We start from the raw sequence: 25,587 nt of genomic DNA on the forward strand, positions 1-25,587 counted from the left end.
AAATAGGTGATAGATCCACGCGGCAAAGTGAGGTTTTAAACTGTGGGAGGAGCCCCGCTGAACTGAGAGGAGCTTGCTTCTGAGTAAAACGTGCATAGGATTGTGGCTGTCGGGAGGAGTACCTCTGAGCACTTCCACTTCTAGGAAGGTATTGAGCGTCGTCGCTCTAATATGAATTTGTGTAGGATTATGCGGCGAGACAAAAACAGCATTCAGTCTGCCGCATTCTGAACGTAAAACCAAATGGTCTCCATGAAAGGTTTTGCGCTGTAATTTGTATTGGAATTGTATAGGGTAGTTACTATGGAGATGCCTATGGACAGAACAGTACTACTTTTGCTCCCAAAGGGAAACGTAAAGGACCTCCTTTTTTAATTTTTTATTTCTTGGAGGCTTGGTGTCAGTCTACACTTCTTATCTCTATGTGCAAGTATCGCGCGCGCCTGCGCAGAAGCGAGCTCCTGGTAACCAATAGGGCCGGAGAAGGCCGAGGTCGGCCGCGCATCGCGCGAGAATTTAACAGTACAGCGTGACAGAGGAGGGGGGGGTGTAAGATACAGGAGCGTCGCTCTTCCAGGCCTTAGAAGGGGTATTTATTCCTCGTGTGCGTGACGTTGACCCGCATCTTTCACCCTGTCTCGGGGTATCAGGTCAGTCCCGAAGCGGGTTGAGCGCTAAAGAGGCGGGTTAAAACTGGAGTCGCGTGAACCGTTCTTCCTCGTCTTAAAAGGACTCGGGTCGTTGCAGTGACGTCCGCGCATGCGCTTGCCTTGGCTGTGCCGCTCTGAGGAATAACTTTCAGCGAGTGCTGCGTCACGGGCGGGGCGGCGGGAATGTGTCTCGCGGTCGTTCTTAAAGCTGAGGAGACGCGAGGCGGGCGCGTCACTCAGGTGCTTTGCTGGTCGCCTCGTCGCCCTTCTCTCGCCTTGTGAAGCGCAGAGTTAATGATATACAATATGCTAATACAGTACAATACTGATTCAAGAGCTGTTAACTATATTCTGCTTTTTCTCCAAGGAGCTCGGGTGTACGGTATATGGTACAGCCATTGTTTTGTCCTCACAAACAACCCTGTGAGGTAGACTCTCGGCTAGTAAGATTTTTAAGATTATCCAGTGAGTGGGAATCTGAACCTGACTGCCCAGCCTAAATCAGATGCTTTTAATATCATCTGGCTCACTGGGAAACAGCAGTCTCAACGTTTCTACATCCGGAGAGCCCCCCCCCCCGAAAAAAAATAAATCATGTATAACACAGCCGTACGCATGTTTGCTCAGAAATAAATGCTCCTCTGTCCTGTGCGGCTTAACTCCTGAGTAAATGTGCGTGGGGTTTGTAGCATTTCTTGTTACCCATTAGAAGTGCAATCCGAAGGCAGGGAAAATTGAAACCAAAGCTGATTTAACTGCCCACCAGTGTCCTACCTGGCGTGTGGCAATGTGGATGTGGGGGTTGGATAACTACTTTTGTATTTTTCTGTTTTGTGGAGTATTGAAAAAAAATGTACTTTTGAAATGGGTGGGGGTGGCGAGAGAGAACATGTCTGAGCAAGACTAATTGTGCTTATGTGGTACACAAATAAACTGTGAGATCTAGGTGAGGAAGCTACTAACAAAGATTAGAATTATTCCACTGAAACCAGAATAAGCACTACATTTAATCATTTTGGGGTATGAGGAACTCTCTTCAACCTGGTGTGTATCTCAAGGAGGAGATATGTTGGGAAATGTGCATAAGAAACAACACTTGCCTGTTACAGTATGACAGTAGGTCATCAGTTGGACAGTTTGTATCAGAATCAGTATAATTGACTGGCCTAGAAGCATTCCCAAGTTCCACAGTAAGGCTGTAATTCAGAGCACACAACATAAGATCTCAGGTTCACTTCAAGAAGGATGATTGCTAACCAATGTTTATGTGGATGAAATATTGTGAGCAAATTGATAGTATCCTGGAAAGATGGAAGTGTTTTTCTAATGCAGTAAAACTGTCTTCACCCATTTGGATGTCACAGAAAACGATGGTTAGTGAATAGTACCAGTAAGTGAAGGAGGGAAACTGCTCTTAAGAGGACTGAAGGTATGTGCAAGGCCAAATGATAAATCATGGTTGGATGGTGCGTCTGAATTGAACCTAAGTGCTCTTGGGGCAGAGGTTAGAAAAAGAATACAAACTGTAAAATTGACATCTATTTGCATAGCTGCTTTAATGATTCTCTTTGAAGCTAGACTACTAATTGTGCAGTGGCCTTTTGCCTTAATTACTTGCTCAACAATAGGAAATTGCCTTGGTGAATCATTCCAAGGTCTGATTTGTTGTCAGCATTCTTTATCCAGAAATCACCATCCAAATATCTTTAGACACTCACAAACAAGGCATGATAGCAATGCACATATCCTGACTTATTGTATCCAGCAATTTATTATCAAAGAATACTTTGTCTAACATAAAAGCTGCATCCTACTTTCAGACATGAATAGATTAACCTATGAATTTGTCATAATCGTTTATTAAAGCTTTCATAACTGCAAGAGAGCAGTTTCCAGTATTGCAGTATTATAGTTTCCAAGAAATATGACATGTAGATGTTGCCTATATTGTGGTTCTTACACATCTGTGATTAAGTTTGAATTAGCCCTATGTATGGTGGTCAGTACCTTCTGTTTTTAGAATAAATTTCCTATGTTCATTATGTGGTTAAATCCAGTACTGACATTTTGGTAAGCCAAAGATCTTAGTGGGAGAGTTGTCCCTATGTTGCATTTCTGCCCTAGTAAACACAGTGTGATCTCATTTATCACTGGAAACTATAATTGGAAACATGTTGACCTTAATCATCTTGAATAGTCAGCTCTTAGCAGAAAAAGAGCTTCACTCCTCTTCCATGTAGAAGTACTCATGTTGTAGTCTGTAGGGTCTCTCATCAAGATATTGCTGCATTTTAAGATGCAGGGGCTTTTGTCAGAATGATTATTGCATGAAGTAGCTATTATAGCTGTTGTATTTTTGTTAAGACATTGTGCACATAAGAAGCAGAGCGCAATTTTTTTCTCCTCTACTTGATGAACAGCCTGTTACTTCTCTTTGAATAGCCTCTCTTATAGCTGCAATCACATACTCAATTGCCTTAAAATGATGAATGAAGCTTTCTTCTGAATAGACATATATCAGATTGTACTGTACAATACTTTTTAAAGTCAGCTCTTGTGATGGAGGTCTTTAATTTCTCTTTTTCTCTCTCCTATGACAAAACTTGCAGAGAACCTTTTTTGAGTGGAACTGACCTGAGTAACCATTAGAAGGATCTTTATATTATTAAGTGCTATCTTGACCACTGCTATTAATTTTGCTTTAAGCTGATTTCAGAAAGCAGTGCCTCAGTGGTGCAAAAGGGTCATAATATGGAAGCAACCAATACTACTGATGTTTCTGTGCAAGGGTTGCATTTGTAAACAAAATTAAGAAATTTTAAAATTAAAAATAAAGCTTTAAAGAATTATTGAATGAGAAATGGTTAACATTTATTTATTTTCTTCCCTTTATGGTAAGGTCCCAGGGCAGGTTACAGCAACATTAAGACATAACATAATAACACAAGAACAGTTTAAAACCGCTTTGGTGGATTGTCTAGTTCCCTGTGTGTTTAGAGTACCACCTTCTAAGTAGAGGAGAAAATGTTTCTACTAAGCTTCTGATTCAATAAAAAGAGTACAGTAATGCATTCACATACTTCACATTTGTTGTATGAGGAAAGCAGGGTAAGAATTCTATAAAACTTTCCCATTTAACATTGTTTTACAGAGCTTAATGTTATAAAGGTTCAAAGGATCACAGTATAATCCCATGACTAGAAATAATAATAATTTCATGTTCATTTTCAGGTGAAAGGGTGACAGAAATGGAAACTGAAACTGTAAGAAGTAAAGCCATGGAAAAAGAAACCACTGAACAAAGAAAGGAACGTGAAAAAAAGAAAAGGTCTAGAGTTAAACAGGTGCTTTCAGATATAGCAAAGCAAGTAGACTTCTGGTTTGGTGATGTCAATCTTCACAAGGACAGATTTCTTCGAGAACAAATAGAAAAATCAAGAGATGGTTGTGAGTTAATTAATTTAGAAATAAAACACCTTGCTATCATGTAACACCTGGGAAGAGAATCTTTTTTGGTTTATATGCTTCTTGCTGCTGAGAACCAAAATTGTCTACACTATTTATTATGCAGACTTTGCTTTAATTTTGTCAAATGTTTCTATGTGCATCTATAGAAGTGCTTCAGAGAACCAGTGTGCAATAAATATTCTGCTGTGGGTTCTTAAAGGGATTTTGGTGACTACTCCCACTATCATTATCTGTAAGTTTGTGGAAACGAGCATTGAAAAGTATCATATAGTAGAAAATGTCAAGTACAAGGAAGCAGCGGAAGTCATGTGGGGATGGAGAGGGTTACATATCACAGTAGAGGGTGGGATATCAGATGCAGGATGTCCTACCTTATTCCTGCATTGCAGAAGGTTGGACTAGATGATCCTTGGTGTCCTTTCCAAATCTACAGTTCTTATGATTCTAATTGCAATGTGTTTATTTCTAGATGTTGACATATCACTTCTGGTTTCTTTTAACAAAATGAAAAAGCTAACCACTGACAGAAAATTGATAGCACGTGCAGTTAAAAGTTCATCTGTGGTAGAGGTGAGTATAAAACCTTGTCTTTTGGTTTTTGTGTCAGTCTGAGTGCAAACAAATATTGAGGGAAAGAGTTCCCTAATTGCTTTGTTTCTTATAGTTGGATTTAGGAGGAACTGACTTTCCCAATTGGTTTGTGTCTTGTAGTTAGATTTAGAAGGAATTAGAATCAGAAGACGGCAGCCGCTGGGTGAGCAGCCTAAAGATGTGGATAGTCGTACAGTATATGTGGTAAGATATATCTAAATAATTATGAACTCTCTTGTTTGTCTAAATTGAACTTCACGTTTTTCATTTAGCGTTTTCTCTGCAGTTTCTCCTTAGCAGAGGCTAATGAAATATCATCAATTGTTTGTCACGGTTTTTGATACTTTTGTAGTTTTGACTCTTCTGTAGTTTTGATCCAAAGCTCCTTGTTTCTGCCAGTTGGTGCATTCAGCTTTTATGTACATGGTTTGCCCAACTTATTTTGTTGGGGGGAGGAACAGGTCTTGGTGCATAAAAATCTATTTTCACCTATCAAATGAATAAGAGTCCATGCAAATGAGGTAACTCTTACACTGAAACAGGTTGCTGGATTTTTTTTTAAAAAAATAATGTTTAAAGCTCTATGCAGATGTGTGCGCCCCTTTACATTTCTCATGTGAGGGCGAGAACAAGGTGTTGGCTCACCTTCTCCAGCACAGTTTAAATTGCATGAGAAGCCTCCATGAGTAGAGCTAGTTCTCTGTTGCGGTCATTCAGCTCTAGTGCATAGTGTGTGGTGTGTCCAGGTCAAAATTGGACCTAGCTTGTCTTGGCCAAGCTGCAAGCTTATTTTGGACCAGGATACCTTTGTTCAGTTATGTGCACTATAGTAACATGTAGATTGGATTACTGCATTATGTTGTATATGGGACCGCTTTTGAAGACTATCAGTTTGTTCAGAATATACCAGCTGATAGCTAAGAAGAACAGTACAGTGGAATCCGTTCCGCGATTCTCTTCGTCTAGCAGTTTTTTCGTCTTGCGAAGCAAGCCCATTGACAGCTTAGCGGATTAGCACTACAGAGGTCTAGCGTCTTCTAGCGATCAGCTGTTAAGCGGCTTATCAGTGGATCAGCTGTTAAGCGGCTTAGGAAAAGGGGGGGGGATTTTTTCGTCTTGCGAAGCAACCCCATAGGGAAATTAGTTTTGCGAAGTGCCTCCAAAACGGAAAACCCTTTCGTCTAGCGGGTTTTCCGTCTTGCGAGGCGTTTGTCTTGCGGGGCACCACTGTAAGGTGTGAAGATATAACATGGTTGTCCTACTTCACTGGCTGTCAGTTGCTTTTAACCTTCAAAGCACTATGCAGCTGAGAATCACCTCTTCCTGACCACTGCAACCTTTTTTTGAGACTTTTCTGTATTACACATACAAAAGAAAAGTCATATACAAGTCTGCTAATCAAAGAATTATTCTTTTCTTAAGATTCAATTACAACATGGTTTTCTTGGAAACTAATTTGATTTGTGGATATCCATTTATTTAGTGTCCAATTAAAAAAATTATGGAAGCAAAATAGCTTATGAAAAACACAGCCACTAAAAAAAAATTCTGTAGAATCAATTACCCCCAAAATAATGCAACCTGTAGTCTTTTTCCATTTTGATGTTAAGCATATAGTAATGTGAAACCATGCAAAATCCATTATGTTAAATTACTTCTTTTGATCTGCAGCTATGAAGAATGCATAGTGTTAAAAGCCTTGAACATGTTTCTTTAATCCTGGTATATAGGACAAGGTCTTTTGGATGGAACCAATCTGTGTGCTGCCTATCATGTTGTTGCATGTGGGTTTCTAAGGCTTAATTTAAACTTTTATGCAGGTACTTATAATTTTCATAACCTTATTTCCTAGAAGGAGCTTTGAGCAATGATAATTCACTTTTGTTGTTTGTAGCTCTTTCTCAGTTCACCCCCTTCTACATATAATAATAGTTTGATAATTGTGCATCATAAGGATGGGGACCTGCAATGTTAGCTGACATGTGAAGAGAGCCTGTCTTTCCTGTGAGTGCTGCTCTCCAAATGTCAGAGTCTTAACTACTCTTTACAATAAAAAAGACAGCCTTAGCAACCTAAAATGGGCCTATGAAAATAGTCATGTTTATTAACTTCAGTGTGTCTACTCTGAACAGGACTGGAATGAATTACCTCCCAAAGTTCTTTCATGGTTCACTCAAATTGTGTTAATCGGACATTAATGCATACAGTTAAAATAATGGTTCTTTTATTACGTTCAGTAGCATGAATATATATACCCATAATTTGCTTTTCGCTTTTGCTGTAGGAATTACTTCCGAAAAATGTCAATCATAGTTGGATTGAAAGGGTATTTGGGAAATGTGGCAACGTAGTTTATATCAGTATCCCTCGCTATAAGACTACCGGAGACCCAAAGGGATTTGCCTTTGTTGAATTTGAAACAAAGGAACAGGCAGAAAAGGCAATTGAGGTCAGTTGTGAACAACTTGAAATAATGGTTTGCTGTGTTACTATTTAGCTTCATGTCTATATACAGTTTCAACTTCTGTATTCCTATATTTTACTTTTTAACTCCTTGTGTGGTTATAGCTATTTAACTTCAGAGAATATGTTACGGGCTCTCTACACGGAGAATTTAGAAATACAAAATTATCTGAACTCATCTGTAATTTCTGAAAACTTTACAAAGACGTATATATTAATGTGTCTTATCTTTAATTAGTGAAATTAACAAAAACAGCAAGTTTCTTACCCTGGCGGTGGACTTAAAATGTCCTGGCAAAGAATGTAAACTTCTTAAAATACTAATTTATACTTCATCAGGCAGATTATGTTTTCTTGTATTACATAGTTTCTGGTTCCTTTCCACTGGCAACTATATTCTGTCCCCTTCATTTTACTATAAGGCCAGCATGCAAAATTCATTGCTAAAATTAACTTTCTGTCCAACCCTATCCATATATACTCAAAGCTAAGTCCCACCAAATTTAGTGGGCTATACGACACATTTAGTGTTGGGAAGTTTACATCCTGAATCTTTTGAAATGCTAAACTTCACCATGCTAATAGTTGACAAAGAGCAGTACATAGAATATACTTGTATCTTAGGTTAAAGTCCTATGCATACTTTCATGGCAGTAAGCACTTCCTGCATAAATTGCCCTTCATATTTATTCTTTAATTCAGTACATATCTGTGCCAGAAAGTGGGTATTTAAATATAAATCAGCTTAAACCCACAACTTAGAATCATAGTAGAGTTGGAAGGGATCACAAGGATCTTCTAGTCCAACCCCCTGCAATGCAAGAATCTTTCGGCCAGATGTGGGGCTCAAACCAACAACCCGCAGATTAAGAGTCTCGTGCTCTAGTGACTGAGCTACTTCCCTGCATCTCTTCATGATCTTCTTTCAACCAAAAGTAACCAATTCATATCTTTCATGCAACAAATTATAGATACAAAGGTATATAGAGGGGCGTCTGTGGAAAAATAACTATTAGCAGTTAACTTACATTCTCAATCTTTTGAATTTAAGTACTTGAATAATCCTCCAGAAGATGCACCAAGAAAGCCCGGGATGTTTCCCAAAACAGTTAAAAACAAGGTCGTTCCTGCATTACCATCAAGTGATTCCAATGTAGTTGGTGAGTAGAAAGGTGATAGCTTTATTTTTGTCCATCAAGTCTATATTTTACTTTATCTTCTGTTAACATTGTATGGCCCAATGTATTCCAATCCATGGGCATAGCCAGGATTTTTGTAAAGGGGAGCAGGCCTTTTGTTGCGGCGGGAGGTGGGGAACCTCAGCTATGTATTTATATTGATTTTTATTGATGGGGGGCAGCTGCCCCTCCCTGCCCCCCCGGCTACGCCCATGCTCCACTCCTTTTTGTTTTACACTACTTTCCAGTTATCAATATAAATAATTTTTTCTGTTCAAATGGATTCATTTTGAAAGGTATTGTAACTTTTACTTAAGTCTTTAAAGGGGGCCCATTGAATATCAATAGTGGATTGGTAGAGGATAGTTAAACCTGCTTAATCCCATTGAAACTAGTGAACTAAAAATTAAATACAGCTAGGCTGATTTGGATGATTTCTGGATTACAGCCATGAAAATATTCAGGGTAAATAGGTGAAGCCATCTTAGTCAATTGTAGCAAAACCAACAAAGTTATAATGACATAAGCTTTCATGGGCTACAGCCCACTTCATCAAATGCATGAAGTGGTTATGTAGTTATTTAAGATGTTACCAGACCCTTTCTTTGTGGGTTTATAGTATTAGGTCTTTCATGAAAATATGTTATTTTATTTAGTTGTTCTTGTTCAGCACTCCTTCTAAAACAAAAACCATGATACTTAGTCTCAAACTCTGATTTTGCTAAACTGGGATTGTGCTGACTCCTGGAGTTAAATAAGCGTGATATACCTTGTGATATTTTGGGTTATTTAGGCCAGTCAATCTTTCTGCCTAACAGAACTCACAGGGTGAGGCTAAAATGTTGTGGGACAGAAAATAAAAGGTAGTCCTCTATACTATGCTGAGTTCCCTGGAAGCAAAGTGGGATAAACTTGTAATAATTGAAATACAGAATGTCAAGACAGATATTATTCACTTTATATAGAAGAAAAGAAGAAGAAAAAGAAGAAAAAGTCCAAAACAAAGAAGGAGAGTAGCCAGCAACCAACTGCAGAAGCAAAAGAATTAAATGTGGGCATTACTACAGAACACACAAGTAGGTCAAAGAGACACAGGACAACGTCTGAGAGCTCTGAAATGGAAGCATCAGAAGTCCAACGGCCGTATTCAAAGAAAGAGAAAAGGAAGTTTGATAGAATGGAAAGCTCAGGTTCAGGAGAAAGCAGACCAGGAAAGCGGAAACGATGCCACTCTGGGGATGGAGAGGTGTCTGTTGTAAAGGTGAAGAAAACATTTCCGAAAGATGTTCATTCTACAAAAGAGGAATCTACAGAGGGACCAGAGGATCCCAAAGGTAAGAGGCAGATAATCTATTTTTAAATTTCACTGAAATATCTGACCAAGTACAGAGATTTTGGGTAATATAAGCTTGGTGGTGTAAATGTAATTGAGTTTAAAACCTGAGGAGAGAGTAAATTCAGACACCAGGAAATAATTAATTTTAAAAGCAGAACTATATTTGGATAAGTAGCAGACAAGTAAAAAGATGCTTATTCAAGTGGTCAGATTAGATGAAAATAAGGGCGTTGTAAAAGTTGGACATTGTTGCTTACCTGCCATTGTTAGCCATGTATTAAAAGCTAAAGTGGGGTGAACGAGGATTTATTACTACTTAAGATGCAAGACCAGCTTGAACATCTATGATTTGTTTTATTTGTATTTTGCAACTTATATATGCCATGATTGTAATAAACCTCTAAGCGGTTTATACAAAAAACCATAATATTCCATGAACTATGGAGAGAACAGCTAGAGAAATGCTGTTGCTTCTGTGTTTCTACCTCAAATGGAAATTGTGGTAGACATGTAGGCATATAGAAGATGCCTACAAAAAGTCTATAAAGAAGTGTCTCCCAATTTTGGCCATCTGGAACCCTATGAGTGGCAGACAAGACTCTGCTGGTAGGGCTGCCATTGGGTGATACTTTGTTGATGTTGATGCTTTACATGGTTTTTATTGTATACACGTGTAGATGTTGTCAATTTAATTGATATTTTTATGAATACAATACAAATATTTTCATAAATATATGAAGGTACTTCTTGGTAGGAGTAGTGGTGCTTTTCCTGGTGAGGTACTTGTCTTCTAAAATTTATGAAGAATTTAAAAACATTCTGGTTTACCCAGGCATTTAATGGCTGAAATGCACTGTTCCTGAAACCCTTGAAATTATTAGCTGTGAAGATATGCCTGTTTTAGGTGTGAGAGAAAAACAAAATCCTATATTTTTTATTTATTTTGCTTGTTGCCCTAGGCTCCTTTGGGAGGAAAGATGGGATAGAAATTTAATAATGCTGTAAAGTAATATTGAAACATATACACAGTATTGTAGGAAGGCAACCAAGATAAAGGTGCCTGGAAATTAAGCCATTTGGGGAATGGGGTGAGAGAATTGGGTATGCTTAGTCTAGAGAAGAGAAGATAGAGGTAACCATCTTCAAATATCTGAAGGGCTGTCATGTAGAAGATGGACCAAACTTGTTTTCTCCTGCTCCAGGGGGTGGAGCAAAATCAATGGCTTCAAATTACAAGAAAGAAGATTCCCAGTAAACATTGGGGGAAACTTTCTGTCACTTAAGAGCTGTTAAGAGTTGTTAAGTGCAATGGACTACCTCAGAAGGTAGTAGCCTCTCCTCCATTGGAGGTATTTAAACAGAAGTTTGGGGGTAATTTTTCAGAGATTCCTTCGGAGTTAGACTAGATGACATGGGGTCCCTTTCCAACTCGGTTATTCTATGAACTTATTTCTTCAGTTCAAAGTAGAGTCAGTATAGTATAGTAGTCAGTTTGCTAGACTGTTTGCTAAAGTGACCCAGAATCAAACCCTTGGAGGAAAGGCACTAAAGTATTTATAACTAGCTGTTCTTTGCTTGTTAGCTATTTCTTTTTGCTTTTCCACTTAGAAATTTCCACTGAAGAGGAGAGAGAGGTTGGTGCTAAGAAAGATACATCTCTTTCAAAATCTAAAAGGAAACATAAAAAGAAACATAAAGAGAGACACAAGATGGGAGAAGAGGTCATCCCACTGAGAGTCCTTTCAAAGTATGTTAAAGCATTTTTGAGTCTTACTGTATTGACAGTAAAATACAGTGTTGGGCTGCTTGTGATCCAGTAGCTGCTGTTTGGCTACTTCCCAGATATGAAGTAGTCTACACAAGAACTGTGTTTTAGAGTTCTTAGGTACTAACCACCCATGAGAAAAAAGATTACCAAATTTTGACCTGTCAATAGTGCTGCTTATGTGTTTCCAGTCAACTTGTTTCAGTTCAGGAGTGTTGCTGCCGCAGCTTATATTTTGTCATATTGAAGCACACAAACTAGCCTGTTACGGTAAATAAAAACTCCTCTGCTGATGCAACTTGTTTTACATTTGTAAAACAAATCAATTTTACCTATTATATCACTGTGAAATTGATGTTTGCATTGCATTGTGGATAGATGAAATGGTTTGTTCTCTTTAAAAAAAGAATTTCATGTTTTAAAACAAGTTTATTGAACCTTTTTATCCTTTTGAAATGCTTACTTTGTCATTCGCCTTCTTTAAAATCTGTGTACCTGTGAGTGGCTCTTACATATATACTATCAAATGGAGGGTGCAAGAGGTACACCAGATCCTTTGCTAACAATTTCAAAGAAATCATTTTGAGCAAAGGATTGAGCCTAAAAGATTAGATGGCCATTACTTCAAAGTTTGTTCCAGTAGAGATTTTAAAACAGTTTGTGAGGCAGTGAAAGATGTTTTAAAACGTTCTGAACATAGATGGAAGAATTTGAATGTTTTCTTCATTTTGTGCAACACCTTTTTAAAATAGCTGTATCCAATTGAGATGAAAAATTCTCAGGCACATTCAGCCAGTTCAACAGTTATACAGAAATACAAATTAAATATGATAATTTGTTCCTGTTGAAATCAAAGAGATGCCAATGTTCTAAGCTTTGGCCGGGTTATGATTCTTCAGAAGTTGATAGAAACTAGTTTTATTATGCAGTTTTAGAGCAGTCATTCTTATTATACATGTTGCAAAAGCACATTTTTAAAAAGAGTAAAATATAGGTGAATGAAGTCGATATCAAAAGTAAATACTTCTTTATTGTCACAATTCATACCAAAGCTTCATAGGAGCAATGGCCACATCTGTATTAACTCTTATATGCATTAATACATAATCCATCACCATTGCTAAAGTGCAATTCCAGATTTCACACAACAGAGTTGCATGTCAGCAACGGTAAAGGGTTACAGCAATGAACACATCACACATAGAAAAGACCTACTTTTTCCTTTTGACCAATAGACCTGTTGACATTAATGACAGTGAAATGACTTACTGTTTGAAGTCTTGCCAGTAAATCCCTATAACTTATTTTCACTAGAGGGAAAATAATATATTTTCTGATTGTGGAATCCTGCAGTACTAAAACATAGAAGCACTCACTTTAAAAATAGCCAGCAAGTACCTCCATGTTAAAGTGCAGAAAATCCTTCAGGAGGATGCTTGAACTCGTAACCCTGTTTGAAGAAGTTCAACATGCAATAAATGTAATTCCATATTTTTGGATTTTTTGCTAGTAAATAATTGAGTAATGTTGAGTAAGGTGATTAAATAATTGAGTAATGTTGAGTAAGATGATTAAATAGGATTTGCCATCACTAAAATATGAAAGCACTTTTTTAAAGGAATAAAACAAGTACTTCCACATTAAAGTAGTGGTTAGTCCCTTATATTAGGTGAGAATTTTTCCTGTGAAAGAAAAAGATAGAAGTCATTGCTTTAAAAAAATAAACCAAGCGGCATTATTTTTAAATTATATTCATAAACACTTTCCTGCCATAGAGCTCAAGAGCATTGTTCAACAATCTTAAAACACAAAATAAGTTATAAAATTATCAAAATTATAAAGACTATACATAAAAAGCCAAAGCAAACAATTCACAATTACTTAGTTTTAAATTCAGTACAGTTCTTTTAGCACACTGACTGAATCACTGTCAGATGTGACTTTTTTGAACAAACAAAAGCTTACCAACACAATTACAGAATTCTTGTTAGAACCTTCCTCACTCACGGACTACATACTGTGTAGTTTATTGCCTGCTTCAGGCTGCAGTTCTAACTACATTTGCTTGGAAGTTCGACCCACTGAGATAAATGAGATTTGCTTCCAAGTAAGTGTGCATGTGTTTAATAAATCACACACTTCACTTTCCTAGCAAAACATGCTTTTCTACAAAAGCAGAGAGCATCTTGAAACAGGGCAGGTAAAGCAAGTTTTCTCTACAATATCCTGTTACAGAGATTCTGCACACCTTACTGGAACATGGATTAGACTATAACAAATGTTGCAGTCAAGTAAACAAATGTCTGGCAGTGGTTCTTTCCATGATGTTGAATTGAGCAATACAAGAACACTCAAGTTACAAACAACTCATGGTGGAGTTGGACTCACCTCTGCCAAAACATGGAAGCACTTACCTTTTTATGTACACACAGAAAGCACCTCCATGTTAAAGTAGAAGGGTTCCACATAAAGCAGCACCTTTTGCTATCCAAAGCATTAAATATAGCAAATAATTTAGTTTTAAAAGAAACATTACCTTACTTTCCATTTTGCTTACTTACCTTGTTCATTCGCTTTGGTGTTCTTTTCCTTTTCAGCTTCCTTTAATAAAGTGTTGCTCCAGCTTCTATTTACTCCATACTTTAACAAAGGGTACCATTGACCCTTTATCGCAGAGTCATTAGGTAGATCATTTGTTATTTAAAGCCCTCTCTCAGTGAATGTATGTTCCTGGGTGGGACAGAATCTTTGTTTTTCTTCCTCTCTCACTATTACCCTAAGATACCATCTTTTTTTTTAATAAAAAAGTATCTGCTTATTTGATAGCACAGATTAAGTTAACAATGAATCATTCTCTCAATTGCACTATCCCCATTGTGTTTCTATCAGCAAGGCTCTAGCTGTTTGCAGAAACATCTCCATGTTAAATGAATGTAAATATATCATTTGGTTCCATGCTGGGCTTTCCTCTCTGCTGCATTTGAACAGTAGGAATGTTCCTGTCTCCATAGATTTGGGAACGTTCTAGCTAGTTTTTCTCACTTTTTAAAAAATAGTCAACTGGTTAGCAGAGGCAGACTCACCAGTCTTTGTGCTTTACTTTTACATTTTTGGTGTTAATCTGTGATGCATTGATGTCTTTTACTGTAGAAATGTACAAAGTAAGATTGCATGTTGAGGATTTTTAAAGTTAATGCATAATTAAACTCTGGGTATTGATCCTGAGTATGTACTGTTGCTTAAGAACCTAAGTTTAGGCCAAGGTCTAGCCTAGCAGTCTTTGCAATACACTTAGGAATCAATTGCTAATGGATCCACACTGGAAATTTATTAGTAGCTGCTAATCTTAAGAAGAGCCAGGCAAAAGTCCCATCTCATCCAGCATCCGGTTCTCACAGTGGTGAACCAGATGCCTATGGTAAACCCACATGCTTCTAGGCTATGTTCTATCTAAGCATATGCCATGTTCTATCTAAGCATATGGTGGACCACTGTGAGAACAGAACGCTGGACTAGTTTGGCTCTTTTCACGTCCTTTTGACAGGAGTGCAACAGCACTCTCACCACTTGTGTTACCCAGTAACTCATGTTCAGATTTGTTGTTTTTTATTTCTCAAAATACATCTCTTGTCACCAGTATTTAACTCAGACTCCTTTTCGGGGGGGGGGGGAATTTAGGTTCAGAGATCTGCTCTTCATTTTCCAACATGAAGATAAATGCAATTTCATTTCTGTCCTTTAGTACATGTTTCGACTCTCTTGTAGTTCAGAGGTCCACCCCAACCCCTACTGCTTTCCCGCTTTGCTTCTTAATTATTATTTTTTGTTCTTAATGTTTTTAGCTATATACTTCTCTAATATGCTCCTCAGATGATTCTTTTTGCATCTCTTATTGCCTTCTTGCATTTATTTTGCCACAATTTCTGTTCCATTTTGTTCTCATTTATGCACTACTTCCATTTTTCTGAAATGCACTACTTCCATTTTGCCTCTAATAAGGTCCTTGACTCCATTTGTTAACCATGGTGGTATCTTCTTGACTGTGTCTTTCCTTATATGTGGTATGCATTTGAACTGAGTTTTGTTATTGTGGTTTTTAAAAAGCATGATCCACCAGTCTCTTTTTACTTTTTGAATTATCTTTTTTTGAAGATAGATTTGTTTCTGATCATTTTAATTAGATTTCTTTATAGAGTGTTGAGCTTGTGTATTTTTCATACTTTTTAATCCTAATCACTCTAGAGATGAATGGATGCAGCTGAAGCAAGAATACTTGGCACTACAGAAAGCCAGCATGTCCTCTTTGAAAAAAGCAATGGCCCAAATAAAAACATTGACTGCTGGAGAAATGGAAACAGATGCCTGTATACCTAACCAGCCAGCAGCAAGAAATGGAAAATGTAAAGAAAATTGTGAGGTTCTTCATAGCTTGTGCTTATCCTTAACAGAAGAAATGACATGCTAATTGTAGTTTAGTGATTGGATATTTGGATATTAAGAAGTGTGTAGTGTTTTCCTGGAAACAGAAAAGAGATTGGGGGGGGTGTAATTTCAGATCTTGAAAATTTCTCTAGGTCACATCATGCAAAATTGATTTTCTTTAACCAGTTGCACTGACTTGTATGTATACAGGAGAACTTGTGAAATGTTACAAAAACTGAAGAATAAACTAGTGTTCAGCATCCAAGATCAACCTTTGGGCTTTAGAACCAAGAGGTTGCATATCAGTAAATGAATTTTCTGGCATTAGGTTTCTGTATGCTGTACTGTAGTTAGGGTCCAGCACCACTCAGTATATACCCATTGAAATGACTAACTTGGTTTCATTAATTTCAGTGGGTCTGCTCTAAGTAGGGCCAACTTTGGATACAAGCCAGAGGTCTCATAGTTTTTCTCACTGGTTTTGTTGAAGAAATCAAAGTAGTCAATATTACTGTAATTATCAAAAAATTTGAGAACTAAATAAAATTTTTGCTAAGCTTCGCTGTAACAACCCATTTCTGTACCAACTTTGTGAATAGTTTCTTTATTCGTTGCCCACTGATTTAGAAGAATCAAATCTATCTAAATTCACTTACCATTCAGAAAGATTGCCTAATGTTGCTTTGCAAAGTAAGTTAATTATATTGTTTTAATTAACGTTCATTGGCCATATATGCAGTACAAGATGAGAGTGTTAACTTCACAAGAGCACAACAATCAGGTTGTGAATATACAACCTTAAAGTAGTTGTTTGGCTTTGTATGTGCTGATAACTGAAATTAATGGTACTATTGATATACTGCTCATGCTTATAACTTAAACTGCAGGGCCTTTACTTGTCATGTTGAGGCATATTTTGATGCCACCAACAGTGATCTATATATGTCAAACTATTAAGAAAATCTTATCTGTTTCTCCAAAATCCAGCTTCGTTAGAACCAATCAAAAATGTCAGAAAATAGCTGATGAGTTTTTCCAGAACTTTTAATCCACCTAAATATTTCACAAAGGAGGGGATGAGGAACAGAGGGGGAAACAACCAAAAGTTGTTTAGTTTAGAGTTTTGTTTAGACTCTGTTTCCAAATAGAAAGTGCAGGCTTAAATTAATTGTTGCTAGATGTTGCAGGTATCATGTTATACCTATAACTTATTTTTTAAAAATATGTTCTGAAAATAACAATTGACTGCTACTTAGATCTGTCTCACATTCTTTTCTCTTGGACTGCCTTTGCTTCTTATAGAAATATTCCTAGTAATATACCCAATATAAAAAATATACTAAGAGAGGTATTGTGCTATTTTGAATTTGTCCAGTGGTAAATTGTTACAAGTGAAATTTTGATGAATGCTCTCTTCCTTTTCAAATGAACAGCTTCCCAGGATGGTTCAGCTCCTGTTGAAAAGGTTCACACAATGGGCCCCCAGTTTGAGGGTGGCGTAATAGTGAAGATCATTAGTGCTGAGCCCTTGCCAGGCAGGAAGCACATCAAGGTAATGCCTCTATAGCCTCAGGGTAATTTGCTTTGAAATCTCTTGAATATGGAATAGCTTTTCAAAAGGTCAAGGTAACTCAGTTGCACAGCATCTGCCTAGCACGCAAAAGGTCATAGGTTCAATCTCCAATATGTGCAGGTAGAACTGGATGAGACCCCCTTCTGAAACCCTGGAGAGCTGCTGCCAATCAGTTACCTGTTGCTGCTGCCCTATAGCTCCCATAATCCCTGACCACTGGCCATGCTGGCTAGAACTGATGGGAGCTAGAGTAAGGTTACCAGATTTTTTTTCAGTGAATCCGGGGACACTTTTAAACTTCGGTAGGAACGATAGGATTTTGTATGGAGGCTGATTTGTAAATCCACGGACTGTCCCTGGGAAACGGGGACATCTGGTAACCTTAAGCTAGAGTCCAACAACATGTGGAAAGTTGACTACCCCTGGTGCAGACAGTTCTGAGCTAGATATACTAGTGGTATGCCTCTGTATAAGTCAGTTTCCTTTGTTCATAATTCTGATCGCCAGCTAGGTGTGCACATGCCTTATAATACTTGCTAAAGGATTGTTTAATTGAAGAACCAGGCTGAGAAAATCTACATCAGAGCAAAAAAGATTTCAAACTATTTTGGTTGAGGAAAGAGTTTATCTGTAAAAGTTGTTTCTATTGGTATGGCTTTCCCACCAAGCCTCTATAGTTCAGTCAGTATAGCATGAGACTCTTAATCTCAGGGTTGTGTGTTTGAGCCCCAGATTGAGCAAAAAATATTCCTGCATTGCAGGGGTTGAACTAGATGACTCTCATGGTACCTCCCAACTCTACAATTGTGATGCTATGATTTTATGATTTGCTGATGGGGAAACAAACCACAAGTGCGGTTCACAGGTATCATAAAGCCAGTCTTTGGTTAGTTTCTTCCTCGGCGCATTGAAAGGAGCAGAGGAGGAGTGAAGCACACACAAACAGCAATTTATTTAAAACTTGTTTAAACTGACATTCAATCCTGGCTTTCATGTTGCGTGTACAGTAGTATTTTAATTCTGCCCCTTAAAATTTAAACATTGACCTTGTTCATACTTGTAATGAACTTCACAAACTTGTGAGTGCTTCTTGTTATAGTCTAGTATAGGCAGCTGGTGTGGAACAGCAGTTTAAAGTTGAGCTGCAGAAGTCTCCAGTTCAGATATTTCCTCTGCTGTGAACTCATTAGATTGCTTAAAGCAAATAGCATAGTCTCCGTCTCACCCCTTTATTCTGTAGTCTGCAGCATGAGAATGATAATACTGACCTATATTTACATAATTGTTGCATAGCTTGAAACAAGATAATGTATGTGAAGTGCTTTCATTATTGTCAAGCTTTATTATGATTTAATGATTTCTCTGAGACAGCACTGAGATACGTCTTTGAGAAAGATAAAGCCCTAACCTAACCTTGTTGTTTTGTAACTTCAGGTTTATCATCTTGGCTATTAGCAAGGCAAACTTGACATTGGCATCTAAATATTAAATGTCTGTCTGAGATTTCTCATGACAGCAATATGGTCATAGCTAGAGATAAGAGGATACTCTTTATTGTATCCACTTCTATCGGTGAATTATAGCATGCTTTAAAGGTTCAGAGCTATAAACCAGAGTGTGTAGAGTATTAGGGCTGGATTCGTAGAAGATATCTAGATCATGTGGCACTAGCATGACAGATTTTTCTCTTTTCTCTTTGCATTTTTTTGCAATCACCATTCTGTGGTTAAGTGTAATTGTCAACCCACCCTCCATTTCATGGCTCATGAATGGTGCTTCCAGATAGGTGCATTAGGAAATATATTTCTTTGGTCGAGACACATCAGTGATAATAAGTGAAAACAGTTAATAGTAGAGATGTATTTCTTTACGAGTGTGGTATATGAGCCCTGTGAAAATGTAGGAAAAATTGCTCCCCACCGTGGTAAGTACATAAAAGCACCGTGGTAAGTAGATAAAAGGAGACGCAGGTGGCGCTGTGGGTTAAAGCCTCAGCGCCTAGGACTTGCCGATCGAAAGGTCGGCGGTTCGAATCCCTGCGGCGGGGTGCGCTCCCGCTGCTCGGTCCCAGCGCCTGCCAACCTAGCAGTTCGAAAGCACCTCCGGGTGCAAGTAGATAAATAGGGACCGCTTACCAGCGGGAAGGTAAATGGCGTTTCCGTGTGCGGCTCTGGCTCGCCAGAGCAGCGATGTCACGCTGGCCACGTGACCCGGAAGTGTCTTCGGACAGCGCTGGCCCTTGGCCTCTTAAGTGAGATGGGCGCACAACCCCAGAGTCTGTCAAGACTGGCCCGTACGGGCAGGGGTACCTTTACCCTTTACCTTTAAGTAGATAAAAGCCTTAATTCTAATGGCTTGTCTTGCTTGTGTTGCCACAGGATATGTTAGCAGCATTAGCTAATGTTGCTTATGTTGACCTGCTGGAAGGTGACACAGAGTGTCATGTGCGGCTTAAAACTCCTGAAGATGCACAAACTTTATTAAAATCACATAAAGAACTACAGACGAAACACAATTGGAAACTTGAGATCCTTTCAGGTAAGATTTATTGTTGAAATTCACTGGGTTTGTATATGCCACATCAGTTTTATGACTATTTCAAGATTTGTTGAAATTGTGATTTGTATCCTGAATTCACCCCCCCCCCCCAAAAAAAAGTATTCTAACTATAGCTAGGGCCATACAATTTTGGAACCAAGTTTTTCTGCCTATATAAGTGGCTGGGTAAGAAATTATGGATTTCCATCTGGTAAAAAAGCCCATTAAGGTTACTCATCACATCATGACTTTACTTCTCCAGAGGTGGTGGACACACACCACCTTTTTGTTGCCTTTTTACTACTGAAGACTGGAAACATGGATTGGGCTTTGCCCACCGAGCACACACCCATCATGTCAGACCATTTTCTGTCTTCAGCAGGACAGACATTTTATGAACTCCCAGTCCTTGAAGGAGCTTTTCAGTCTGTGAGAATGGACAAAAACCTACTATTGTGTTTGCAAACAGCTGGATTGAGGCCAGTGTGTGTTAAACAGGATATGGTATATCATCATCAGGACATGGATTCCCTTATTCTGCATCCTCCTCTACTCTGTTCAGATTATAAGGAGTGAGAATGTTATAAGAAGTGAATGTCATAAAGTTCCGCTGGTGGTGTCTCTTTTCCTTTTAAATTTTTTTAAAAATATATATTTTAAAATTCTCGTTGATAGAAAGCTGAGACATAAAATTATGCATCTTTTATCTTCACAAGAACTTTTTTCTTAGCATTAAAGCAAGTGTGGAAAACCTTTGGCCCGCCTGATGTTGCTGAACTACAACTTCCATCAGTCCTATCAAGCATAGCTAATGACTAGGGATGATGGGAGTTGTAGTTCAGCAACATCTAAAAGGCCAAAGTCTTCCCTACACCTGCACTAACATGTATTTCATTTAAGAAATAAACTGTTAGCAACAATTGTGTTTTATAAAGTTGTAAAAAGGTTGTTGTATTGATATAGCCAAGGAAACATAACATCTTCCTTCATACAGATATAACACAGTTACAAAATTCTTGTATTCAGGGGATCATGAACAACGATATTGGCAGAAGATCTTGGTGGACCGACAGGCTAAACTTAATCAACCAAGAGAAAAAAAGCGGGGTACAGAGAAGGTAAGATAACCAATTCAGAACTCTGGATTTTGTGGGCAAGCATCTTAACTCAGATTTATAAATCTTAACTTGTTTTATATGGATAAGGTCTCGGATTCAGTTTTTTGAAACTAGAAATGGAGCTGTGATCTTTGAAAGCTACTGGCAGTCTGTATAGAGAGCATGGGACTAGATGAAAAAATGGTTTTACTTAATAAAAAATGGCTTGATTATATTCAAGGGGAAGGGCTCAGTGGTAGAGTATCCGGTAAACTTGTGTAAGGACTCATGTTAAATGACTTCTGAAAGCACTTAGCTAAATATTAAGAACTGTATAAAATGCCTTAAACATAAAATATAAAGGTACTGAGTAACGTTTGCCACTGAGAATAGATAGTACTCAGCTAAATGGACCATTGATCTCACTTGGTATAAGGAAGCTGCATGTATTTCATATGATGTCTGTTCATTTTCATCTCCAACAAAGGCTAGTGGTGTAGCTGTGAAAAACTTTACTTGTAAACATCACTCCATTGACTCCAGAAGACTATATCAGATCAGGTTAACAAGCATTTTCTTATTCATACACCTTAAGGTAGCTCTTCTATTTCTGGGCTTTGATACTAAATTACTCTTAATGAGCTTCCATTAGTTTAAAGGTAAAGGGACCCCTGACCATTAGGTCCAGTCGCAGACGACTCGGGGGTTGTGGGGCTCATGTCACTTTACTGGCCGAGGGAGCCAGCGTACAGCTTCTGGATCATGTGGCCAGCATGACTAAGCCACTTCTGGCGAACCAGAGCAGTGCACGGAAACGCCATTTAACTTCCTGCCGGAGCGGTACCTATTTATCTGTTTGCACTTTGATGTGCTTTCGAACTGCTAGGTTGGCAGGACTCCATTAGTTTAGTGACTCCCAAATATTGGAGAAATATTGGGAAAGCTTTTATTGCAGGGCTTACAAGAAGTTAAACACAAGACTGATAAAATGTTAAGGAGTTGTCTAAATCAAGTAACAAGTTCTTTAAAAGAGAAACTTCTAATGATACTGTTTCTTGCTAATTTTTATCCACGTGATTCTTTAACAAATCACTAATGTATTTTACTCATGAAAAAGTAATTTCTAGAACAATTTTCTGTTAAGAATATTTTATAGATTTAAAAGCTAGAATCAGAACATTTAAGACTGTACACATTATTAGAGCCCAGTGATCTGATAAGTCTTGAATCTTATTGTTTCACATTGCTTTAACCTTTTTGAATATATGCAACTAAAATTCTCTCTGAAACGTTGTGGTGTTAATTACCCATTAATTTTTTGCATAACCATTAACCACTTGAGTGTTAATGGTTGGTGTAAAGCCTTGTAAATTAGCATCTTCCTTTTCATGAACTCCAATCCTGGATTTACCCCAAGGAAATGGAGCCTTTGTTTCTGTCTGCTACATTTTGTATAGAAGAGAAATAGTGTTTTGCCTGCCTCCAGTTACTGGGTCGTTCCTTATTTCAGTGCAAATGCATGCTTGGCAGTTGGAAAATAAGGTGGAGTTCCAATAATTTGAGAATGTTGAACAGTTTCCAAAGAAATCTCATAACTTATTTAAAAGCAGGGTTTCTGTTATGCATTTGAATATAATCTTGAAAGCAACAGTACAAAATCCATACATCCCTTCTGAACCCATATCTCCCTATAACTTTAAGACACAATAGAAATTATTATTTTATCTGTACCCTCTTTCCATAAGTAAAGTAACAGTTTTAACCATTCATGTGTCCCAGTATGTAATACTGTGAATAGCCTTAACCTCCTGGTACTTTCTACCAGAATCCTTGAGAGTTCCTTAAGCAAAGAACTGCAGATTAATCTACACAAGCAGTATTATCAAAACAAACTGTTAAATTGCAGATAACAGTAGCAGCAGCTAGCTGCCATTTTCCTATCACCCTCTTCTGTCATCTTGCATCTCTAAGAAACATCCGTTTCATAGCTTATAAACAACCATTTAAATATTAACATAGCGGACATTTAATAAATAATGCTGGTATTGGATAGATTTGGAGAAGCTTTTTAGGAGTTTGATTTTGTATATTTATATTATTAATGTTCTAGCAGATCTTGGGACTTTGGGTCACTGTAATGCAAATATAAATAAAGCAGGTGAATATTTAAAAGCTAAATAACCTTAATTCAGTGTTTCTTGAACTTCATGAGTTGCTCCTCCTCTCTAGATACTCCTTCCCTAATGTGACATTAGCGCTACTGTAGCACTGGAAGGGTTCTGAAGAGCATCAATCCTATTCTTCCAACCTGAGCCTTTTCTTGCCAATATATGCCTATTTAACAGAACTCTTGAAACAACCTTACTTGATTTACAGCAGTGTTGCATGCTGTACATTGATTTTGGGGTCGGATGGTGGGGTTCTCCTTTTCTAAAATCAAACTTTATAAAGGTAGAATTTGGACTGATTTAATTATGGGCAAGAACTTGCACTGCTGCATTTAAGTACATTGAACATGTCTAGGTCCTACAGTACATCCATGAAATCCTTTATATTGAGAGTTTGCACTAGAAGAAATATTATCTAGATCATACAAAAAAAGAAAAAATGTGAGAACTTTTCCATGGAAATGTGCTCTGCAAAATCTTGTTTCTCAGAACTCCAAATGTCATTGCAATGGTGATAACTTCCCTTGGTTTGCTTGGGTGAAGAGCAATAGAGGATATAGAAAACTCTGTGCGGTGGAAATGTAGCCAACTGTATAAATGTCAGTTTCCTATATTGCTCCATCCACTTTTGTCTTTGGCTTCACCCACCACTGGAATGCACCACCCACCCCAAAAGTGTGTGCAGCTATCAATGCAGGATTGCTGGGACCCCTTTTTGGAAATATTAAATCCCCATGTTACCTGGACCTTATTCCAGCTGTGAGCGAAACACACTGCTCCCTTGTTAGTTGAAGAACTGTGTGAGGCATGATTTGGCCTACTGTGCTTTCTTTATCTCATATGTTGTTCACAAAGCTTATCAGTCATCCTCTTTGCTTGTATTTTACATCAATGCACACTCAAACCACAGGTTCACATTGGCATAAATTGTAAACTTTGTATGCATAGCCCATAGGTGGGGAACATGTGGCCCTCCATCCATTGGACTCCAACTCCTATTATCTTTGACCTGTGGTGGTTCTGGCTGGGGCTGATAGTAAAATGCACTGGTAATCAGTAAAGCTTGCATAGCAATGGTGTCACCAATGCTACCTGCCTCATCCCCATCAGGATGCCACATTTTGGACCAGTTGAAGTTTCCAAACCATCTTCAGAGATTGGATGTCAGTCATCTTGTTTTTCTAAGAATAGTGGTGCTTTTCCTTAAAGTGTTCTTTCATTGCATTCTACTTCACCTGCTGCAATTGGTTGTATTAAGATGTTTTTAGAATCTGTGTCTTCATTCTAAAGATATGCTGTAGGATTTCAAACATTCAAATTAACATTTTCCACCAAAGTATTTTTTTTTAAAGTGCAAATATTTTAAGGATACAGGATTAATGGCTGAATTAGCCCCACTGTGTTTTTGCATTAGAGAAGTACCTTGCTAATTAAATGTTACAATTCTGAAGAGGAACAATGAGGATGGTGTTGTCAAAGATAAGATCTATGGCTCTCAACAATTTAAATGTCTTCCATTGAAATAAAGGGAATTAAAAATTTCTTAACATTTGCTCAGTCTTTTCCAGTATCAGCAGGGTTCTACATTTGTTTTATGAAGGTTATAGTTGCAAATGTTGGTTTGAGTGTTAATCCTCATCTTCTCTGACACATGATAAATTAAAATGACAATACAGTGTAATTAGAAAATGCTTCTTGGTCTTTTTTTCTTCTACAGCTGATTGCAAAAGCTGAAAAAATGAGGCTAGCGAAGACACAAGAGATAAGCAAGCATATCCATTTCTCTGATGACGACTAAATTCATCTAATTTACTTGTATGAATTGCTGTTTAGAAAAGAAATTAAACTGTTCTTCTGAAGAAATGATATTTTTGCTTCGTAATATTAAGGGACACAAATAAAGACACTGTGCATTCCTGTTAATACAGTCATTTGAATTGCTACTTGGCCTTGTTTTAGAATGTATTAAGCAAGCTTTTATATGTATTTGTCCCAGGTTTTTTGTACAATGCATTTTTAAAAACTGAGGTGTAAGTATGATCCAAATAAAAAGGCTAAATCTTCATAATTAATTGGTATGAATGGTTGAAATAAAGGATGAGAGTTCTGACACTTTCTTAATGACTTGTAGAAATGAGACCGCCTCTTGCTTTCAAAATTAGGTAATTTCTTTGTTAGCAACAAGTTTTGCAAGCCCTCCTATGCAGAATGCGAAAAAAGATCTGAAGTTGTGGGTGTGGAAGTAAAGTAGAATAAGAAACTTAATGTAAAAATAGAACTGTACACTTAAACTGATGGGGACCATTTTATATTAAACTTAATTTGCTGAATTTATACA

The 25,587-nt window shown here is 37.7% G+C and overlaps 1 protein-coding gene across 7 annotated transcripts; it reads left to right on the forward strand.

Moving 5' to 3' along the window:
• The first annotated feature begins 8 nt into the window (after positions 1-8).
• Positions 9-25,364, forward strand: LARP7 (La ribonucleoprotein 7, transcriptional regulator). 7 transcript variants are annotated; one of them, XM_081926409.1, is made up of 13 exons: positions 9-148; positions 3,882-4,097; positions 4,588-4,688; positions 4,830-4,913; positions 6,994-7,158; positions 8,224-8,332; positions 9,316-9,684; positions 11,295-11,433; positions 15,694-15,863; positions 17,307-17,425; positions 19,825-19,984; positions 21,011-21,102; positions 24,967-25,364. In XM_081926409.1, the coding sequence occupies exons 2-13, from the start codon at positions 3,899-3,901 to the stop codon at positions 25,045-25,047; spliced, it is 1,788 nt and encodes a 595-aa protein (XP_081782535.1). In that variant the 5' UTR covers positions 9-148; positions 3,882-3,898; the 3' UTR covers positions 25,048-25,364. The 7 variants fall into 7 exon arrangements, with proteins under 7 accessions (XP_081782535.1, XP_081782534.1, XP_081782538.1 ...); XM_081926408.1 differs by lacking the exon at positions 9-148 and adding an exon at positions 469-650; XM_081926412.1 differs by lacking the exon at positions 9-148 and adding an exon at positions 469-650 and having other exon boundaries at positions 15,694-15,851.
• The last annotated feature ends 223 nt before the right edge of the window (positions 25,365-25,587 follow it).

Source organism: Podarcis melisellensis (genome assembly GCF_964234715.1).
Source record: "Podarcis melisellensis genome assembly, chromosome: 9".
NCBI lineage: Eukaryota > Metazoa > Chordata > Lepidosauria > Squamata > Lacertidae > Podarcis > Podarcis melisellensis.

Coding starts and splice junctions, on each gene's coding strand:
- LARP7 (XM_081926409.1), top strand. CDS start 3,899: ATGGAAACTGAAACTGTAAGAAGTAAAGCCATGGAAAAAGAAACCACT. Junction 11,434..15,693: donor CCACTGAGAGTCCTTTCAAA/GTATGTTAAAGC, acceptor TAATCACTCTAG/AGATGAATGGATGCAGCTGA. Junction 17,426..19,824: donor CAGGCAGGAAGCACATCAAG/GTAATGCCTCTA, acceptor GTGTTGCCACAG/GATATGTTAGCAGCATTAGC.